The sequence below is a fragment of the Scyliorhinus canicula genome, chromosome 15, assembly GCF_902713615.1.
Source record: "Scyliorhinus canicula chromosome 15, sScyCan1.1, whole genome shotgun sequence".
NCBI lineage: Eukaryota > Metazoa > Chordata > Chondrichthyes > Carcharhiniformes > Scyliorhinidae > Scyliorhinus > Scyliorhinus canicula.
The window spans coordinates 139,022,160-139,042,981 of record NC_052160.1 but is presented as its reverse complement, the minus strand read 5'-3'; the positions used below and the strand labels follow the sequence as shown (position 1 = coordinate 139,042,981).

At 48.8% G+C, this 20,822-nt stretch overlaps 1 protein-coding gene across 1 annotated transcript in view; it reads left to right on the top strand.

Moving 5' to 3' along the window:
• Positions 1 to 14,494, top strand: part of LOC119978185 (N-fatty-acyl-amino acid synthase/hydrolase PM20D1-like) — a 72,322-nt gene extending 57,828 nt beyond the window's left edge. The window contains exons 9-12 of the mRNA XM_038819615.1: positions 5,846 to 5,927; positions 9,499 to 9,664; positions 11,179 to 11,278; positions 13,346 to 14,494. Of these exons, the coding sequence (XP_038675543.1) occupies positions 5,846 to 5,927; positions 9,499 to 9,664; positions 11,179 to 11,278; positions 13,346 to 13,475 (478 nt within the window). The 3' untranslated portion in view covers positions 13,476 to 14,494. The remainder of the gene's footprint in view (positions 1 to 5,845; positions 5,928 to 9,498; positions 9,665 to 11,178; positions 11,279 to 13,345) is intronic.
• Positions 14,495 to 20,822: the final 6,328 nt, after the last annotated feature.

Sequence of the window (20,822 nt, the reverse complement as noted above, 5' to 3'; positions counted from 1 at the left end):
CTCTCAGTCTCTCTCTCTCTCTCTCTCAGTCCTCTCTCTCTCTCTCTCTCTCTCTCTCAGTCCTCTCTCTCTCTCTCTCTCAGTCCTCTCTCTCTCTCAGTCCTCTCTCTCTCTCTCTCTGTCCTCCCTCTCTCTCTTTCAGTCCTCTCTCTCTCTCTCTCATTCATCTCTCTCTCTCAGTCCTCTCTCTCTCTCTCACTCTCACTGCCTCACTCTTTTGCTACCACATGTTCTCGTTCCTGCCGTCTCTCCTTATTCGCGCTCACTCTCCCTTCCCCCCTGGCTAACTCGTTGCTCTCCCGCATAAAACTCTGGTTGGCCTCAACTGGAACACTGCTCTGGATTTTCCAGCCTTTCCCATCATTGGGATCTTCTGGTCCTGTTGAAGTCAATCCCCTCCACGGGTTCCCCGACAGCAGGATGGGTGAAACATGCCAATCGCCATTGGCTTTGGCGGGTAGTGGGAGATCCCAACGGCAAGTCACCACCACTGTAGGGGTGGGGAGGGGCGGGAAAATCCCGGCCATTGTGTCCAACTCTGGGTTTAGCAGCTTAGGAAGTATAAGAACATAAGAACTAGGAGCAGGAGTCGGCCATCTGGCCCCTCGAGCCTGCTCCGCCATTCAATGAGATCATTGCTGATCTTTTGTGGACTCAGCTCCACTTTCCGGCCCGAACACCATAATCCTTAATCCCTTTATTCTTCAAAAAACTATCTATCTTTACCTTAAAAACATTTAATGAAGGAGCTTCAACTGCTTCACTGGGCAAGGAATTCCATTGATTCACAACCGTTTAGGTGAAGAAGTGCCTCCTAAATTCAGTCCTAAATCTACTTCCCCTCATTTTGAGGCTATGCCCCCTAGTTCTGCTTTCACCCGCCAGTGGAAACAACCTGCCCGCATCTATTCTATCTATTTCCTTCATAATTTTATATGTTTATATAAGATCCCCCCTCATCCTTCTAAATTCCAACGAGTACAGTCCCAGTCTACTCAACCTCTCCTCGTAATCCAACCCCTTCAGCTCTGGGATTAACATGGTGAATCTCCTCTGCACACCCTTCAGTGCCAGTACGTCCTTTCTCAGGTAAGGAGACCAAAACTGAACACAATACTCCAGGTGTGGCCGCACTAACACCTTATACAATTGCAGCATAACCTCTCTAGTCTTAAACTCCATCCCTCTAGCAATGAAGGACAAAATTCCATTTGCCTTCTTATAATCACCTGTTGCACCTGTAAACCAACTTTCTGTGACTCATGCACGAGCACACCCAGGTCTCTCTGTACCGCAGCATGTTTTAATATTTTATCATTTAAATAATAATCCCTTTTGCTGTTATTCCTACCAAAATGGATAACCTCACATTTGTCATCATTGTATTCCATTTGCGAGACCCTAGCCCATTCACTTAACCTATCCAAAGCCCTCTGCAGACTTCCGGTATCCTCTGCACTTTTCGCTTTACCACTCATCTTAGTGTCATCTGCAAACTTGGACACATTGCCCTTGGTCCCCAACTCCAAATCATCTATGTAAATTGTGAACAATTGTGGGCCCAACACTGATCTCTGAAGACACCACTAGCTAGTGATTGCCAACCAGAGAAACACCCATTAATCCCCACTCTTTGCTTTCTATTAATTAACCAATCCTCTATCCATGCTACTATTTTACCCTTAATGCCATGCATCTTTATCTTATGCAGCAACCTTTTGTGTGGCACCTTTGTCAAAGGCTTTCTGGAAATCCAGATATACCACATCCATTGGCTCCCCATTATCTACCGCTCTGGTAATGTCCTCAAAAAATTCCACTAAATTAGTTCGGCACGACCTGCCCTTTATGAACCCATGCTGCGTCTGCCCAATGAGACAATTTCCATCCAGATGCTTCGCTATTTCTTCCTTGATGATAGATTCCAGCATCTTCCCTACTACCAAAGTTAAGCTCACTGGCCTATAATTACCCGCTTTCTGACTACCTCCTTTTTTTAAACAGTGGTGTCACCTTTGCTAATTTCCAATCCGCCGGGACCACCCCAGGGTCTAGTGAATTTTGGTAAATTGTCACTAGTGCATTTGCAATTTCCCTAGCCATCTCTTTTAGCACTCTGGGATGCATTCCATCAGGGCCAGGAGACTTGTCTAACTTTAGCCCCGTTAGCTTGCCCATCATGACCTCCTTAGAGATAACAATCATCTCAAGGTCCTCACCCGTCATAGCCTCATTTCCATCAGTCACTGGCACGTTATTTGTATCTTCTACTGTGAAGACCGACCCAAAAAACCTGTTCAGTTCCTCAGCCATTTCTTCATCTCCCATTATTAAATCTCACTTCTCATCGTCTAAAGGACCAATATTTACCTTAGCCACTCTTTTTTGTTTTATATATTTGTAGACCCAAAAAACCTGTTCAGTTCCTTTCCTCATCTCCCATTATTAAATCTCCCTTCTCATCCTCTAGAGCAGTGCTTCTCAAAGTGTGGTACGAGTACCGGTGCCGGCACGCGAGCCATCGTCTGCCGGGACTTGGAGTGTTTCCAGAAAAGAAAGAGACAGTAATCCTGGAGTGGCTTGTTTCGCTTACCGGTCCCTGGCACATTGAAAAAAAAAACTGCCGGTACGCCACATCAGATAGTTTGAGATGCACTGCTCTAAAGGACCAATATTTACCTTAGCCACTCTTTTTTGTTTTATATATTTGTAGAAATTTTTACTGTCTGTTTTTATATTCTGAGCAAGTTTACTCTCATAACTATCTTACTCTTCTTTATAGCTTTTTTAGTAGCCTTCTGTTGCCCCCTAAAGATTTCCCAGTCTCCCACGAATCTTTGCCACTTTGTATGCTTTTTCCTTCAATTTGATACTCTCCCTCATTTCCTTAGATATCCACGGTCGATTTTCCCTCTTTCTACCGTCCTTCCTTTTTGTTGGTATAAACCTTTGCTGAGCACTGTGAAAAATCGCTTGGAAGGTTCTCACAAGTATGTGAGGCTTCAGAGAGGAAGCAGAGAATGGTTCCAGGGTTAAGAGGCATATTAGTTTGGTTGATCGGCTGGGGAAGCTAGGGTTCTCCTTACACAAGAGAAGGTTAAGAGGAGATTAGATACAAGTGTTCATGAGACTGGATGGAGAAAAACTCTTTCCATTGGTTCAGGAACCAGAGAACAGATTTCAAACAATTAGTAAAATAGCCAATGGGATTATGAGAATGTGTCCGGGCTGCAATTTCCTCCTGCCCTGAAGCTTTTGGGTACAGGACCATTGATATCAATACATCACCTGAGTATTCATTTGTGTATTAGCTATTCGACTGCAGGATTCACTAAATCAATAATCAGAAACTAGATTATGTAATATAGAACATAGAACAGTACAGCACAGAACAGGCCCTTCAGCCCTCGATGTTGTGCCGAGCCATGATCACCCTACTCAAACCCACGTATGCACCCTATACACGTAACCCAACCCCCCCCCCCCCCCCCCTTAACCTTACTTTTTAGGACACTACGGGCAATTTAGCATGGCCAATCCACCTAACCCGCACATCTTTGGACTGTGGGAGGAAACCGGAGCACCCGGAGGAAACCCACGCACACAGGGGGAGGACGTGCAAACTCCGCACAGACAGTGACCCAGCCGGGAATCGAACCTGGGACCCTGGAGCTGTAAAGCATTTATGCTAACCACCATGCTACCGTGCTGCAATGAGCTTCCCTATTCTCCAGCCCGGCAATGAGGCCCATTATTACATCATCAGAATCATGCAAATTGGAATGATAATCCAGCAAAGACATTTCGACCCGGATTCTCCGTCTCCCGCAGCAGCAGGGTTCCTGATGTGGCGGAGAATCCCGCGCTGGGGAAAAATGGGATCGGCGCCAATGCCCCGATCGCCCGCTGGCGGCAACATCGAGGCTTGCGCCCCCTGCTCGCGGGAAGATGCAAATGGGTCAAAATGGCCAAGGGGGGATACGTATTTAACGTAGGTGCCCCCAAAATCAACTGGAGCCCCCCCCACCCAGCATTGCTAATCCAGCCCCCCATCGGACCGCCTCACCAGTCCTCCCCCATCAGACTCCCGCAAGAGAACCCCCATTAGAGACCCCCCCCATAAGAGACGCCCCCACCGGAATCCCACCCCCCCCCCACCAGAGACTTCCAAAATCCCCCCCCCCCCCACCCTATCAGAGGACCCTCTAGAACAGACTACCCCTCACCCGATGATTTAATTTTTGCATGCCCTAGGGTTTGGGGGGGTTGGGCATGTTCCCCATTTGAGCGTTCCCCCAAAATAGGGTGGGAGCCCATCCCACCACCTGTCCGCCGACACCCAAGCTCTCCCACAATACGGGTGGGGTAAACTCGACAACCCCTCTGCCATATTTAAGCAAATAATTGAAGGTTAATTAGGCTTGTTATCAACCCCCAGAATACACTGTCCATGTCATAAAACATTTGGCAGGACGGCACGGTGGCGCAGTGGGTTAGCACTGCTGCCTTACGGCGCCGTGAACCCGAGTTCGATCCCGGCCCCGGCTCACTGTCCGTGTGTAGTTGCACATTCTCCCCGTGTCTGCGTGGGTCTCACCCCCACACAACCCAAAAAAGATGTGCAAGGTAGGTGGATTGGCCACGCTAAATTGCCACTTAATGGAAAAAGAAATAATTGGATACTCCAAATTAAAATAAACATTTGGCGTAGACAATGGGGTGGAAGGGGGAGAAGCCTGACTTTTTAACTTCACTGTTTAAAGGGAAGGAAGGGGCTGATCACTCCTTGGTGGCTGCCCTTTGTCGATCGTGGGGTGCCCCCCCCCCCCCACCCATGGGTTGATCACTCTCCTCTTCCCCCCTACCCGCTCCCTCCCTTACAACCCAACGCTCCTTCCGCCCCGTCCCATGTTCCTAGCTCAAGGTGAACTGTATGATCGAGGTGACTGAAGAGCAAAGTCTCTAAGGGGAACCTCACACAACGACCCCCACCCCTCCCCAACCCCCCCCGATTGGGACCTGCCTTAAGCAATGGGTTGCTGCTGCCACTAAATCCTTACGCACAAATTTTAATGGTCTCTGAATGATCCCAGCAATCATAGAGGTATCCGGAGGGGTTGGAAACGGGAAATCTCAGACGGACCCCGCAAATCCCAACTTGGGCTGGAAAGGCAAAGCAGTGTTGGATAAACGCAGGAGGCAAAATATTGTGGATGCCGGAAATCTGGAATATAAACAGAAAATGCTGGGAAAGTCCGGCAGGCCTGGGCAGAGCCTGAGAAAGGTCATCGAGCTGAAACATTGGGTGGGTTTCTCCGCCCCGCCGTGCCAGATTTCTGGTTCAGCACGCCGGCGGAATGCTCCGTTACTCCAGCTGGTCAATGGCGTTTCCCATTGTGGGGCAGCCACACGCCGTCGGGAGGCCCCCGGTCTGCCGGCAAAACGGAGCATCCCGCCGGCAGAGAATCCAGCCCGTTATCTCCGTCTTTCCCTCTCCACAGATGCTGCTGAGTGTTTCCAGTATTTTCTGTATTCATTGGGCTGTGTCACATCCATCTCCCATTAAACTGAATTCCAGTAACTACAACAGAGCGATGACGAGGCTGAAGGTGGGATGCTGCCAGCCTCGATCAGGTGGACCTTTAGTCCCATCAAGTACAGAAAGGACGAGAATTTCATTTCTCTGCTCCGTCCTCTTACTGTGAACAAGAACAGCTTACGATTTGGAAGAAATCCCATTTTATAGGTCCCTGGTTTTCAGTACTTTTGGTAAATAGTCACTGAAGAGTTGATGTTGGTGCTCAACGTTCTCTGTCTCCTCTGATTCAATTATTTTCTGTTTTTCTTCCGTTCAGTCAAACGTGATTGCTCCTTTCGCCAGGGCGACTGTGAATTTCCGTCTCCATCCTGCGCACACACAAGAAGAGGTATTCCTGATATTAATTGGGAGGGGGGGGGGGGGGGGGGGGTGGCTCTAAATGGGTTGGAGGACAATTTTCACAGCACAAGAATTAGCGGGGAGCGTCTCAGCTACCTGAATGCTAGCAACATGTAGCCAATTAAGCCCAGCACAGGCCCTCTTAAGGCCACTCTGCAAACATAGAATATAGAACATACAGTGCAGAAGGAGGCCATTCAGCCCATCAAGTCTGCACCAACCCACGTAAGCCCTCACTTCCACTCTATCCCTGTAACCCAATAACCCCTCCTAACCTTTTTTTGGTCACTAAGGGCAATTTATCATGGCCAATCCACCTAACCTGCACGTCTTTGGACTGTGGGAGGAAACCGGAGCACCCGGAGGAAACCCACCCAGACACGGGGAGGACGTGCAGACTCTGTACAGACAGTGACCCAGCAGGGAATCGAACCTGGGACCCTGGCGCTGTGAAGCCACAGTGCTAATCACTTGTGCTACAGTGCTGCCCAACTGAAAGGCAGCCACGGGGTTGGGGCGGAAGATGGTTGGCAGAGAGGGGCAGCACACTACTAACCTAAGGAACTCTGCCCCACTCTGCGCTCGCCATAGCACAGGGCCACTCCATGATGATGTGTTACTGCAGACCCTCAGTGATTTATAAAAATTGTCTAAGCTCTTCAGACAGCGCCTCCATGCTGAGGTACCCACTCTTTTACCCGCCTACATCAACAGCTTTCACCTCCCACGGTGGGGCTGATGATTGCTCAGTGCTGGAGTCCTATTGGCCCTCAAGCTTCAAGACTCTGCCCTCCATCCTCAATTGGACATAGCTCACTCAAGCCGCCACTTAATTGGTCACTTTCTCCAAAACCGCCCACTGGGACCCAGCCGGCATGCATGGGTTCCCAGTAACATTTCCTTCCAACAGGATCAGGATCCACAGGCCAGGGTCCAACAGGATCAGGATCCACAGGCCAGGGTCCAACAGGATCAGGATCCACAGGCCAGGGTCCAACAGGATCAGGATCCACAGGCCAGGGTCCAACAGGATCAGGATCCAAGGGTCCAGCCCCTTATGCCAACCAAGCAATGCTGCCAACTGCAGATTATTATTGCTAATGTTAATGAACACATGGCAGCATTCCTGCCAATGTGGGTCCTCCTTTACAGTTGCCCAAGTCACTTAATGATGACCATACGATAATGAGGTCTGAAAAGAGTGTGATGTCTCTTTGTGAATGGGGTTCGGTGCTTCACAGTCTTTCCAACGCATCGCTGCAAAGAAACAACAGAATGAATGATAATGTTTCCATTGCAGCCATATATCTACCATGTTTCAGTCTGGCTCAATGATACCCCAGCTCCCTCCGAGGCAGAAGGTTAGAATTTAGAATTTAGAACAGTACAGCACAGAACAGGCCCTTCAGCCCTCGATGTTGTGCCGAGCAATGATCACCCTACTCAAACCCACGTATCCACCCTATACCCGTAACCCAACAACTCCCCCCTTAACCTTACTTTTTAGGACACTACGGGCAATTTAGCATGGCCAATCCACCTAACCCCGCACATCTTTGGACTGTGGGAGGAAACCGGAGCCCCCCATGAGGAAACCCACGCACACACGGGGAGGACGTGCAGACTCCGCACAGACAGTGACCCAGCCGGGAACCGAACCTGGGACCCTGGAGCTGTGAAGCATTGATGCTAACCACTATGCTACCATGTTGGTTCAAAACTCCCTCCAGATGCATGGATCTCAGTTCCAGTCTAACACTTCAGTGCAATAGTGAGGATGGGCTGCACTGTCAGAGGAACTGTTTCTGGATGAAACATTAAGCCGGGTCCCTCCCTGTTGTCTGTTTAAGTGAATGGGCGCCACTATTTGAAGAGCGGGGGAAGCTCTCCTGTTGTCTTGGCCAACATTTACCCCTGGGCCAACAATCGGCAAAACAGATGAACTGGACTTTTATCTCACTCCATGTTTGTGGGGCTTTCCTGTGCGCAGATTGGCTGCTCCTTTCTGATCATAGAATTTCATAGAATCCCTACAGTGCAGAAGGAGGCCACTCAGCCCATCAAGTTTGCACCGGCCCCCTGAGGACCCGGGTTCGATCCCGGCCCCGTGTGGAGTTTGCGCATTCTCCCCGTGTCTGTGTGGGTCTCACCCCCAAAACCCAAAGATGTGCAGGTTAGGTGGATTGGCCACACTAAATTGCCCCTTAATTGGAAAAAATTAGCATGGCCAATCCACCTATCCAGTGCAATATCCACTTATTCCAATTGGAATTGCAAGGATCATCCTCAGTAGTGACGCCTCCTCCCCGACATGGGGCTGAATTTTCTGGCCCTTCCCACTGGTGGGATTTCCTGGTCCTGCCGATGGAGCCCCCCCCCAATATGTTCGGTGCCTTCCCGAATGACGTCTATTTTGATCAGTCACAGTTTCCATGAGCAATGGGTATGTGTGACTGCCCAAACACGCAGTGCACTGACATGCTGACATATTAGCTTAATGGACGTTATCAGGTGCAAATGAGAAGGTTGAAATTCTCTAATGAGAAACAGAGGGGCTTCTGCTTTGCAATTAACTACTCCCTAATCAAATTGAAACAACCTGCAGCTTTGAGATACGCAATTTCTGAGACTATATTAATGCCGGCAGATCATTAATTATGATGGAAAGGACACGTGTTTTACATCAACAGAGGAATCTCTGATGCTAACACATTACTGGCTGGGCAGCTGGTCCACGAGGCCTGAGGTGTGGTGACCCTCAGGTTAAATCACCACCCGTCAGCTCTCCCCCTCAAAGGGAAAAACAGCCTGTGGTCATCTGGGACTGTGGCGAGTTTACCTTTTACATTTTTAGGTTCTGATATTGCCTGAAGTGAAATGAAATGAAAATGAAAATCGCTTATTGTCACGAGTCGGCTTCAATGAAGTTACTGTGAAAAGCCCCTAGTCGCCACATTCCGGCGCCTGTCCGGGGAGGCTGGTACGGGAATCAAACCGTGCTGCTGGCCTGCTTGGTCTGCTTTATAAGCCAGTGATTTAGCCTTGTGAGCTAAACCAGCCCCTTGATCTGGAAGTAACTTGCGACTCACTCCAGGAGGCAGCGAACAGACAGCCTACGTGTTGCTTTATGTGCACTGAATGATGGTACCACTCCCATATATTTTTTTTACTGAATCTTTAACCTCTTTCCCACACTGATCCTGTCCTCCAGCACCTCGCGTTGATGTTGGAGTCTCAATCCGGCGGCTTTATTCACGGGAATATAGAGATGGCTGGATTGGTAACGTTCATTCAGTTCACCTTCCACCATCCTGGATAATGGAGTCATTGATTCAACCTGACGTTCAATCTCTATCAAATGTTCTAAATGACTAGAGGAACTCTCCAATGGTGGAAAACCATCGGTCCAACGTCACCCTTTGCCTGCCGAGCGGGGCTGTACATCTCACTGTTAGAGTGAATGTAACAAGTTGAGGTCTACGAGGGCCTATCACAAAATGTTTTTCCATCGGTTGTCAACGAAAGTGAATGAACTGTGCTCCATCCGACTTTCTTTCCAGCTTCTCCGTCAAGTTAAAAATATTATTTCTGATGAGCGAGTGAAGATTGATGTTCTCGAAAACAACCCCTCACTCCCGTTGAGTTCTTATGATGGCAACTCATTTGGGTATCAGGTCATCAAAGGAACAATTGGAAATATTTTCCCAGAAGTAGCTATTGCTCCAGGTAAGAGATATTCCTGAACCCAAGGGTTTGTTTTTGCATTTAAATTAAAACGAGTATAATGAGTAGATAAGGTGAGAGATTGGCCTGCTAGTTCTTCCATCTCCTGATGATACTGAGTGGTTTCCTTGGCAACAGCTAGATATACTACAAAGTTCGCAACCGGGGAAGTATATTATTGCTAATCATTGTTATCTGGACTTGAGATTAAAGTGTTTTTGGAGTTTATATTGGTGGATCATAGTCGCCAGTTATTGTAGAAATGTAACCCCTTTGGCAAATGTGGGAAAATGACACAACTGGTTGAGGTGAAGCCTGATCAACGTTCAGTCCAGTCCGTAAATATTGTGGATTGAGTGAGTTTGTGTGAGATCCTTGGCGGAATTTTCCAACCATTGCACAGAGTGCTGGATATGGGGAGAAAGGCAGAAAGGCAGCCCAAATGCTGGGGGGTCCCTGGCTCCCCGCCCCCCCCCCCCCTGCCCTGCAGCCCCCCCCCCCCCCCCCCCCCCCCAACGCCTACACAGGGCACCCCCGGCCCAATCACAGATGCACATAAAATGCCAACTGGGCACCTTGTTAGTGCCAGGCCAGCGCCCAGATGGCAGTGCCAGGCTGGCACCACCAGGATGCAAAGCTGGCACTGCCAGGGTACCCAGGTGGCATCAGCAGTGCCAGGGCACCATCCTGACCAAAGGGCATGCAACCAAACCCCCACGAGTGCCGTTCCGTCTGGTCCCCGTTGTGGCATTATGTGAAATGTTCCGATACAAAGGATTAATGTCATGTCATAATTACCCACTAGATGGAACTAGATGCATAACTATATAAAGCACTGACTCCCAGGCTTCTGGGAGAAGGCTGGAGAGGAGAAGTGAGAGAGTGCAGAGTACAGTTATAGATAGAGAGTAGAGACTCGTGTTAGAGTGTAGATTGTAGATTACTAGATTGTTTACTTCAGGAGGAAGCGGTCGAGCTTTAATAAGTAGTGTAAATAAATGTTAGCTTTGTTGATGAACTTGGCTTCTGCGGTCTTTGTGACCACTGCAACATCCACCCTGATGGCAAAATCACAAAGAACACCACAGCCGTGTGTGGGGACCAGTGCTGAACAGCGCTGACTGGAGATCTCTGAGGCGAAGGGATTGAATCCCAAAACCTCGGGTAACTCAGGAATCTGCACATTAGAGTGAGGTTAGCTGTCTCACTCTAATATGCAGATTTGCCAAAAGGTAATCCCGCCCTCCATGGGCTGGATTTACGTCACAATGTCTCGCCGGATCGCGTTAGATCTCACGAGGCATTGCGAGCCGGGTAGATCCTGGGAACGGGGTCTCCCGGCTTTTATCGGCCACACTGCACGGCGGCAAGCTGACTTTCCAGCGCAGCGAGCCCAATTGGATCGCGCCCATATTGTCCAATACAGGAATGCTTAATGTTCAGAGAGTGAAGAATGAGGGAAGCATGGCCTGGTACTTGCTATTCATTTTCTTTCTTATCCTCTGCTATGTTTCTAGGTCTCTGTGTTGCCAGCACAGATACAAAACACTACCAAAACCTGACCAAGGAGCTCTATAGATTTTCACCAATGATATTGAAGAAAGAAGACCTATCTCGGTAAGAACCAGTCACAACAATATTAATCAAGTTTTAACCATTCTTTTATTGAGCCCTGAGTCCAGCTAGACTAATCTTAAGTCTTGGTCACTGCCTTGTGGGGAAGAATGTTGCTGAATGTGGCCGCCAGGCAAGTGTGTTTTCCCCACCTGGGAATAATACCTGCACAGTTAGCCCTGATCCATTTCACCTCTGGCAGCTACTAATTTTCTAATTTTGTACAGAGAACAGAGGGCAGTTTGTTTGATGTACAGGGTGTTTTATTTGCTACGGATTTTCTGTAGAGTTTTGGCTCAGTGGATCGTGTCCCTGTCTCTAAGCCTCCTCTTCTAATCTGTCTTCCAATATGGCTCTTGGGGTGGCACGATGGCACAGTGGTTAGCGGTGCTGCCTCACAAGCGCCAGGGACCCAGGTTCGATTCCGGCCTTGGGTGACTGACTGTGCGGAGTCTGCACATTCTCCCCGTGTCTGCGTGGGTTTCCTCCGGGTGCTCCGATTTCCTCCCACACCCCAAAGATGTGCAGGTTAGGTGGATTGGCCATGCTAAATTGCCCCTTAGTGTCCAAATGTTAGGTGGGGTTATAGGGATAGGACGGGGAATTGTGGGTGTTATGGGGCTGTTAGTTGCATATTACTGTGTGGTGCTATACTTGTTGTTACATTTTTATATTTTCTGTAAAAAATTCCAATAAAAATTATTTTTTTTAAAAAGGGATAGGACGGGGATTGGATTTGTGTAGGGTGGTCTTTCAAATGGTCGGTGCAGACGTGATGGGCCGAATGGCCTCCTTCTGCACTGTAGGGATTCTATGATTTGTAACACATACTTAACCATCTTGATATTCCCAATGCACATTTTTCACTTTAAATTTTGAAGCCGATTGTTCAACTCCCCAAGTGCCACCTTAAGTCACTGTCTATCACCACCTTAACTCCTCAGCTGCCACCTTGCCTGACAACACATTGCCCTGCCAAGCAAAGGGATTAAAATACCCCCTATAACATTTGAGGAATTTTGGTTCCTGGTGCCCAGTGTTGTTAAATACGTTTTCCTTTGCCACAAGGTGTAAGTTAAGAGGGGAAAGAATTAATGGGAACCTGAGCAGCAACTTTTTTACACAGAGGGTGGTACGTATTGGAATGAGCTGCCAGAGGAAGTGGTTAAGGCAGGGATAATAATATTATTAACAACAATAATAATCTTTATTGTCACAAGTAGCCTTACATTAACACTGCAATGAAGTTACTGTCAAAATCCCCTCGTCGCCACACTCCGGCGCCTGTTCAGGTACACGGAGGGAGAATTCAGAATGTCCAACTTACCCAACAGCACGTCTTTCGGGACTTGTGGGAGGAAACCGGAGCACCCGGAAGAAACCCACACAAACAACGTGCAGACTCCGCACAGACAGTGACCCGAGCCGGGAATCGAACCTGGGACCCTGGAGCAGTGAAGCAACAGTGCTAACCACTGTGCTACCTTGCCGCCCACATTGACAACATTTAAGAGACATTTGGACAGATACATGGATAGGAAAGGCTAAGAGGGATATGGGCCAAATGCAGGCAAATGGGGTTAGTTTTGATGGGCTTTTTGGCTGGAATGGATCAGTGTGGGCCGAGGGGGCTGTCTCCGTGCTGTAGATTGGATTATTCTATGATTTGTCGTTTTGCTCTTCTTGAAGGTTTTAGTTCTTTTCTGAAGTATGATCCAGATGTACTGGCCAAGAATCGGAGTGACATAGAAACAGGAAATGCTGGAAACACACAGCAGGTCTGGCAGAATCTGTGGAGAGAGACACAGAGCTAATGTTTCAAGTCCATGAGCTCTGAAGACGAGTCACACGGACTCGAAACGCTGACTCCTGTTCCTCTCTCCACAGACCCTGATAGATCTGCTGAGTTTTTCCAACGTTTTCTGTTTTTATTTCAAATTTCCAGCATCAGCAGTGTTTGGCCTTTTATTTGCTCAGTAGTTTGAACCAGTAATCATCCTCACAAGCATTGAATAACGGTTTTCAAACCAGCGCTTCCTTTCACCCTCTCTACCTCTCTCTTCCTCGCAGGATACACGGTGTGAATGAAAGAATATCTGTGAAGAACTATGAAGAATTTGTCAAGTTTTACTTCCAACTAATGCAGCATTCTGATCTTTGGAGTCCAACCCTTTCTCACTGTACCTCGGGTGACTTGTAGTGAGAATGTCCCCAGATTGACACGGCCTGCTCCATCCCTGAGGTTTTCCAACATAACTCATATGGGAATAGTCGTATTCAGGGAAAATTCATCCCTCTTAAGCCTTTTTAGGAGATTGTGTCAATTTGTCATTTGTTGTAGACTTTGTTTTAAGGGTGAATGATGAAGGGATGAACATAATTAGTAGAAGAAATAAGAATACTGAAACAGCCCACTGGCTCAGTGTATAAAACAGGGTTTATCTCTGACCTGTGTTGAGTTGGTTTAATGTGCTTAGACTAGGAACGGTACGGATGGAGGTGCGCGGGGTAAGTGGGAGAAATCAGCCACTTTCGGCCATGTTTGAATGGCGGAGTCAAATCGATGGGCCGAATGGCCTAATTCTGCTCCTATGTCTTATGGTCTTCGGAGGGTAGTGCAGCAAGCCTGATTTTCTGTACCGCCCACACTGCCCTCTCGCCTTCGGGGGGGGGCAAAAAACAACCAGAGGGCCTGGAAATACTGCCTCCTGTGGGACACTGATGTAACACTAACTACACCTTCATCAAAGGAGCACAGAGAGAGAAAGGAAAAAGGAAATTGAAAGAAAAATACTTTTTGAAACATTTTTACCGACACATTACCACTGGATTGAGTCGACACAGGAATGTTTCACCATCTGCCAAAGAGAATATCGGATATGTAGTATGGGATGGATTTATCAACTTGGCAAGTATTATTATCAGCCACTTTTCCAGAGACGCAATATGTGGATTTACGTTTAGTGAAATGTTTTTAACAATGATGTTTTCACAGTAGTATTTATACTTGGCCGCATCCCTTATTTATGGCTGCCATGCAATGAAGGTATATATATAAAAATCATTCATATGTAAATTATAAACTATGGATTGAGGCCCTTTTTGCCGGAGGATTCTTCCAAGCTATTCTTATGGTTTCATAACACTATTGCTCTTTTTAACCAGAACAGTATTATAATTATTAAAATGATTGATAAATAAACAGATATTTGGAACCTAGTTGTGTTGCTGTTTTATTCTTCAAAGCAAAATAGACATCCAGATGTTGAGCATCTGTAGTCGGCTGGAATCTTTAGAGTCTCGTGCTGATTAAGTCCACAGATCGTAAGATGATAAAAATATAAGAAACAGGAGCACGAGTAGGCCTTCGAGCCTGCTTCACCTGATTGTGGCCAGATCTGTCCTCCATGTTTCCCATGACCCTTGACAACAATCCCCCCCCCCCCCGGGTGGATCAAAAACCTGTCCAATCTGAATACAAGCTCTGGCCTGATGTCCCTCCAAGGTGTTTATTTGATATAATCATTGTCTCTATTTCAGTCTACCATCTTTAAGACACCGAAACGTTTTCCTTTATTACATATCTGTGGCGACTAGGGGCTTTTCACAGTTACTTCATTGAAGCCTACTCGTGACAATAAGCGATTTTCATTTTTCAATTTCATAGCTCTGAAAGATGTGTCACGAAAACATCTCAAATTGTCGTAACAGGGAAGTACAACGATATTCACATTTTCTCCAGAGGTCAAGGTGCACCCTGAGATGCTTCAGTTCAGCAATGAGAACATTACATACATCACAATGTCTTCATTACAGGGGGTTGAAAATTCCTTTCAAAAACAGAAAATACTGGACAATCGCATCAAGACTGACAACATCTGCGGAGAGAGAAGGGAGCTCACGTTTCGAGTCTGGATGATTCTTTGTCAAAGATCTATGTAATTCGCTTTGACAATTCTTTTCAAACCATATTTGGGGAGGTTGTGGCGCAACGGTATTGTCACTGGTCTAGTAAACCAGAGACCCAGAGTCCAAGGGGATCCAAGGTTCAAATCCAAACACTGCAGTTGGTGAAATTTGAATTCAATAAAATTCTGGAATTAAATCTGATGATGACCATGAAACCATTGTCGTAAAAACCCTTACTAATGTCCTTTAGGGAAGGAAATTTGCCGTCCTTACCCAGTCTGGCATACATGTGACTCCAGACCCACAGCAATGTGGTTGACTCTGAACTGCCCCCTCAAGGGCAATTAGGGATGGGCAATAAATGCTGGTCCAGCCAGCGATGCCCATGAACGAATAAAAAAAATATACAATTGGTCATGTTGCACCCTACAGTGCTTCAATACAGTTACATATAATTATACAGGAATGAATAGAAATACAGGAAAGGATGTCCCGAAGCGTGGTACATTGGCGAGACCATGCAGACACTGCGACAACGAATGAACGGGCATCGCGCGACAATCACCAGGCAGGAATGTTCCCTTCCAGTCGGGGAACACTTCAGTAGTCAAGGGCATTCAGCCTCTGATCTCCGGGTAAGCGTTCTCCAAGGCAGCCTTCAGGATGCGCGACAACGCAGAATCGCCGAGCAGAAACTTATAGCCAAGTTCCTCACACATGAGTGCGGCCTCAACCGGGATCTGAGATTCATGTCGCATTACATTCACCCCCCACCATCTGGCCTGGGCTTGCGAAATCCGACCAACTGTCCTGGCTTGAGACAATTCACACCTCTTTAACCTGGGGTTACCCCTATCTCTGGAACTGTACCGACTTAATCACCTGCTAATGCTCGCATTCTAAGCATTGTCTGGCATCTTTGAATTTGTCTATATAGATGTTTCTGGAACATACCTCTCCATTCACCTGAGGAAGGAGCAGTGCTCCGAAAGCTCGTGTTTGAAACAAACATGTTCTACTTTAACCTGGTGTTGGAAGACTTCTTACTGTGCTCACCCCAGTCCAACGCCGGCATCTCCACATCATAGTTACATATAATTAGGGTTAAGCACACAATCCGAGGGGTTTTACACAGTTATCAGCCCCTCAGTGTACATTAGCTGAAATGCCTTACACAGTGGCTGGACCGTGGGACGTGCCAGTCTGCAACTCTCGGCCGAGGACAATTCTCTGCACCGGAGGATCAGCAAGCTTCGGGCAGACCAAAGAGCGTCTTTCACCGAGTTGATGATACTCCAGCAGCAGTTGAGGTTTGTCTCGGTGTGTGTCCCTTGGAACAGCTCGTAGATCAGTGTTTTTCAAAAAAAAAGTTCCGGCCACTCGTTTTAACAAAATGTCCACATCTCACGACCCACGCCACAGTCCCAATAGATTCTCCATAATTACTTTGTAAAACATCACTGTTGCTTTTAGTCTTCTATGTCTTGCCAATGAATCCACCAAACACTTTGACTTGTCCAAACCAGGATCCTTCTATTGAGTTTTGTGTGGTAAGATAGCGATCTGATGCAGAACACTTTATCATGGAGTCTCTTTATACTCCTCTGGAATACATCTGGCACCAACCATTCACCTCTACGTCTTACTACCATCTCCTACAACCATCTTCTGCTGATGGCTGGATGTGTCTCCCCTTGTATGGGAGTCCCTGGTCACATGACCACGGTCTGGAGACCGCATGGTGTGTCCGCACCGCCACCTGCTGGTTGGAGGTCGCACCCCATCCATCTATGATATTGCGTTGGCACTTCTGTTTTATTAAATGTAAAAAATTGTAAATGAGAATATATTTTCTATTTTTCGTTGTTACTTGGAGATCTAAATAGCTGGTAATAAAAATCTCTGCACAGATCCGTGTGCCAGACCTTTGATCGCAGGCTCCTGAGGTGCTTGAAGGGGGAATGAGGAAATGCTTGAAAACAGGCCTGAATTCTGGGCCGATGGGGAAGGAAGGAGTCACCATTGATCACAAAGTCAGTCTGACTCAGAGAGCGACTGATCTCGGAAAGTGAGCGGAAAGCGGCTCCACAATTTAAATATCTATCAAACTCCTTACACTCACACAGCGCAACACTAAACATCAATCTGATTGACAAGGTTAAGAGTAACTGAAACTCAACAAAACGTCAACGAGATTAACTGTCGCAGAAATGAAACCAACACTGACAACATTAATGGTATCAGAAATTCAAAGTTAATTGACAATGGTAACTGATGTGTTGGGTACTCTGGATCTGTGGAAACTGCGTTTACCTTAGCAGTAACATAGACAGGCTACCAACACTTGTCATAGTACAACACTATTTTATTAAGCTAAGAACTGTTGAACATGCTTGCACTGTGAGTCGACATTATGTTAGATTAACTGAAGACCTATGCCTATCCCCACCAGCCTATACTGTTAGCACATGGTGAGGTTTTGTGCTACTGACTGTGGGCTCTGTCTGTCTCAGAGGCTGCATCCCGAATGAGCGGGAAAACTAGTGCCCTCTGGCTTTATAGTGAGCGTGCCCTAACTGGTGATTGGCTGCTGTGTTGTGTGTGTTGATTGGTCTTGCAGTGTGTCAGTCAGTGTGTGTCTGCACCATTATATACTGATGTGTATATTCTGACAGTCACAGCGGCAGACATTAAACATGCATCCGATTGAGAACGTTAAACCCTGAAGTTGGTCTCTTTGGCTGAACAGCGACTCTGTGCTTCCTATGATCTGCACTTAAACAGATGTATTCCCCCCCCCCCCCATGACTGGGATGGATGGAGTTCCCAAACTCACACCCATCGCCCCAGAGCCGACTTCAGAATGGGGCAAATATAAATCAGATTTGTGACAATGGACCATTTGAACGGCTGGAGGCTCGATCCTGTGTGAGGGAGTATTCCGGCTATAAGTTCCTGACTGGGGTAATTGTGGAAACATATTCCCATCGGCTGTCACTTGGTTTTGGTTGGCAGAAGCAGGTCTGGAAATAAAAAGAGTGCAATGCACTGCTGGAAACTAACTGTGCAGAAGGCGTATCTGCAGAAAATAAATTTAAAGGTCATTGATTTTTTTTTTCTTTTAAATTCTTCAGTTGCAAGTGCAGGTGCTGACTAACCTGGTCGATCAGCTGCTGCAGAGACGGGAGTGGCTGCTGGAGGGACTGTGTCTGTGGCTGTGACTATAACAGTGAGTCCAGAGAGTCCACGGCACCGGCCTCTACATCTGCCTCATGTGGTCATACACAGTACTGCAGCGGGAATTCACCCGGGGGGAACGTGGGAAAAAAGGTCAGACGATGCTCGGGGATCACTTTTGGAGACCCTTTGCCGACCCATTTTACATCATCCCGCGACCCCACCCGCGGGTCGTGACCCCCACTTTGAAAAACATCGTCATAGAGCACAGAGTCCTACGTCACGGAGCTGCTCGGGATGAACCTCGACAAATATCACCGCATCTCATTCCAGACCTTCTTTGCAAAGGTACGTTCCACAAGGAGGTGGGCGACCATCTCATCTCCGCCGCAGCCACTCCAAGGGCAGCGTGCGACGGCGCTGAGACTTCGGGCCTGCATGAAGGATCTCACCACCAGCCAAGCCGGGTCTTGGTGCTTGTTTGAAAGTTCTGGGGATGAGACATTCTGCCAGATGACTGACAGTCTGCTGAGGGAACTAATGCGTTTCAAACTGCTTCGCACCCACTTTCTGAAAATGCAAAAATGCAAACAACCCCAGGGGAAACAACGGCAGGAGCGAGGCAGAAAGAGGGTGAGAGTGATAGCAGTAAAACAGCTACAGGAGAGAAATCCTGGGCGGGATCCTCCGTTGACCGAAGACAGAATTGGGAAACGCGATTGGGTGGATCATTAGTTCCGACGCCAAAATCGCAGCGGCCGCCAATTTGATGCCGAATTCTCCTCCTCCGATGGGCCGAATGCCCGACAGCGCGGTTCACTTGTGCTGATAAAAATCCTGAATCCAACGCCGTGGCTGATGAGGGAGAGAGAGAGGAGGTAGGGCACAGAGAGACGCGCCTGTGGGCTGCGGGGCCAGACACAGGCTGGGCTGGCAGGGGTGAGAGGTTCCCTGCCAGGGTCGGGGAGGTAGGGGGGCTGACGGGGGAACAGTCCCTGGTGCATACCCCTGGCAAAGGCAGTGCCAGCTGATGGTACCCAGAGGCCCCCACGGTGCTGGCCACCGACGGGGCCAAGGGTGCGGCAACGGCCAAGGGGGGGGGGGGGGGGGGGGGGGGTACACATGAAGATAGACCTCGCAGTGCCAATCGGTGCCACCATATAGCCCTGTGGACCTGGTTGGGCATGTGGGTGTACTCATCAAGCTAACATCTTTGCCCCTGCAGACGATGGATATTGGAATTCAACCAGCAATGGTGGCCTTCCTGCTGGTGGCCACAGCCCCGGGGGATGCCCTGTGGCTGTATGAGCTGGAGCTGCTCAAGGAGGAGGAGGCTGCAGCAGAGTGGGCAACAGCAGAATGGGCAGCAGAGGAGCAGCAGCAGCGGAGTGAGCAGCAGTGGAGCGGGCAGCAGCGGAGTGAGCAGCAGCGAAGCAGCAGCTGAGCGGGCAGCAGCGGAGTGGGCAGCAGTGGAGTGGGCAGCAGCGGAGCGGGCAGCAGCGGAGTGAGCATCAGCGAAGCAGCAGCTGAGCGGGCCGCAGAGGGACAGGTAGCAGCCACACAGGATGGAGAGTGAGCCACCCAACAGGCTGATGCGGTGGAGGAGGTGCCAAGGAGGCGCCGCATGAGGCTTCGCGTGTACTGGCAGCACCTGTCATGCGGGGATCTGCTGGACTAGGCATGGCGGTCTCCACTGAGCAGAGCGACAGTATGAAATACCTGCCAGATTATGGCGTACCTGGCACCGCGGGGGTATGGGGGGAGGACAGCCGCTCCCGGTGACCGTCAAGGTGATGGTCGTCATAAACATTTACGCCATCAGGTCCTTCCAAGCGCTGAGTGGGGACCTGTGCGGAATTTCACAGACCTCGGTGCACAGGAGCATCCGTGCCATCACGGAGATCCAATATGCCGTGTGATGGAATGGTCAACTCACACCAGGGATCACCCAGGTGGACTGTGTAAAACGCTACCTTGGGAAGGGGTCAGACGTTGTCAAACAATGTGAAGCACCAGAGCCCATCGCAGAGCGGGCTGTCATCAACCTCCATCCCATGGAGCTGACCCACTGTTCCTGCCAATCCAGGGCCTCCACCACGTAGTGAAGCAGGTAAATATCATGGAGGAGGTTGCTGGCAGGGTTGCAGGTGGGGGGAGGTGGGGGGGGGGGGGGGGGGGGGGGGGGGGGGGGGGGGGGGATGAGGGGTTGTGGGGGTGGAAAACTGTGTCCGTGCCTCTGGCCTGTCCCCCCCCCCCCCCCCCCACCCACCTAGTTAGTCAACCTGCAGGCGATCAGAGCATCCCATGCACGCTGGCCCTTGGCGCGCACGTGCAGCCCCCCCCCATGCCTGCCTGGGCCTCATGTCCCGCCCAACCTCGCCCTCCCCCGCATCACCCTCATCCGCCGAAGCCAAGCGCTCCTCCTCCTCCAGCATATTGCCCCTCTGCTGCGTGATGCTGT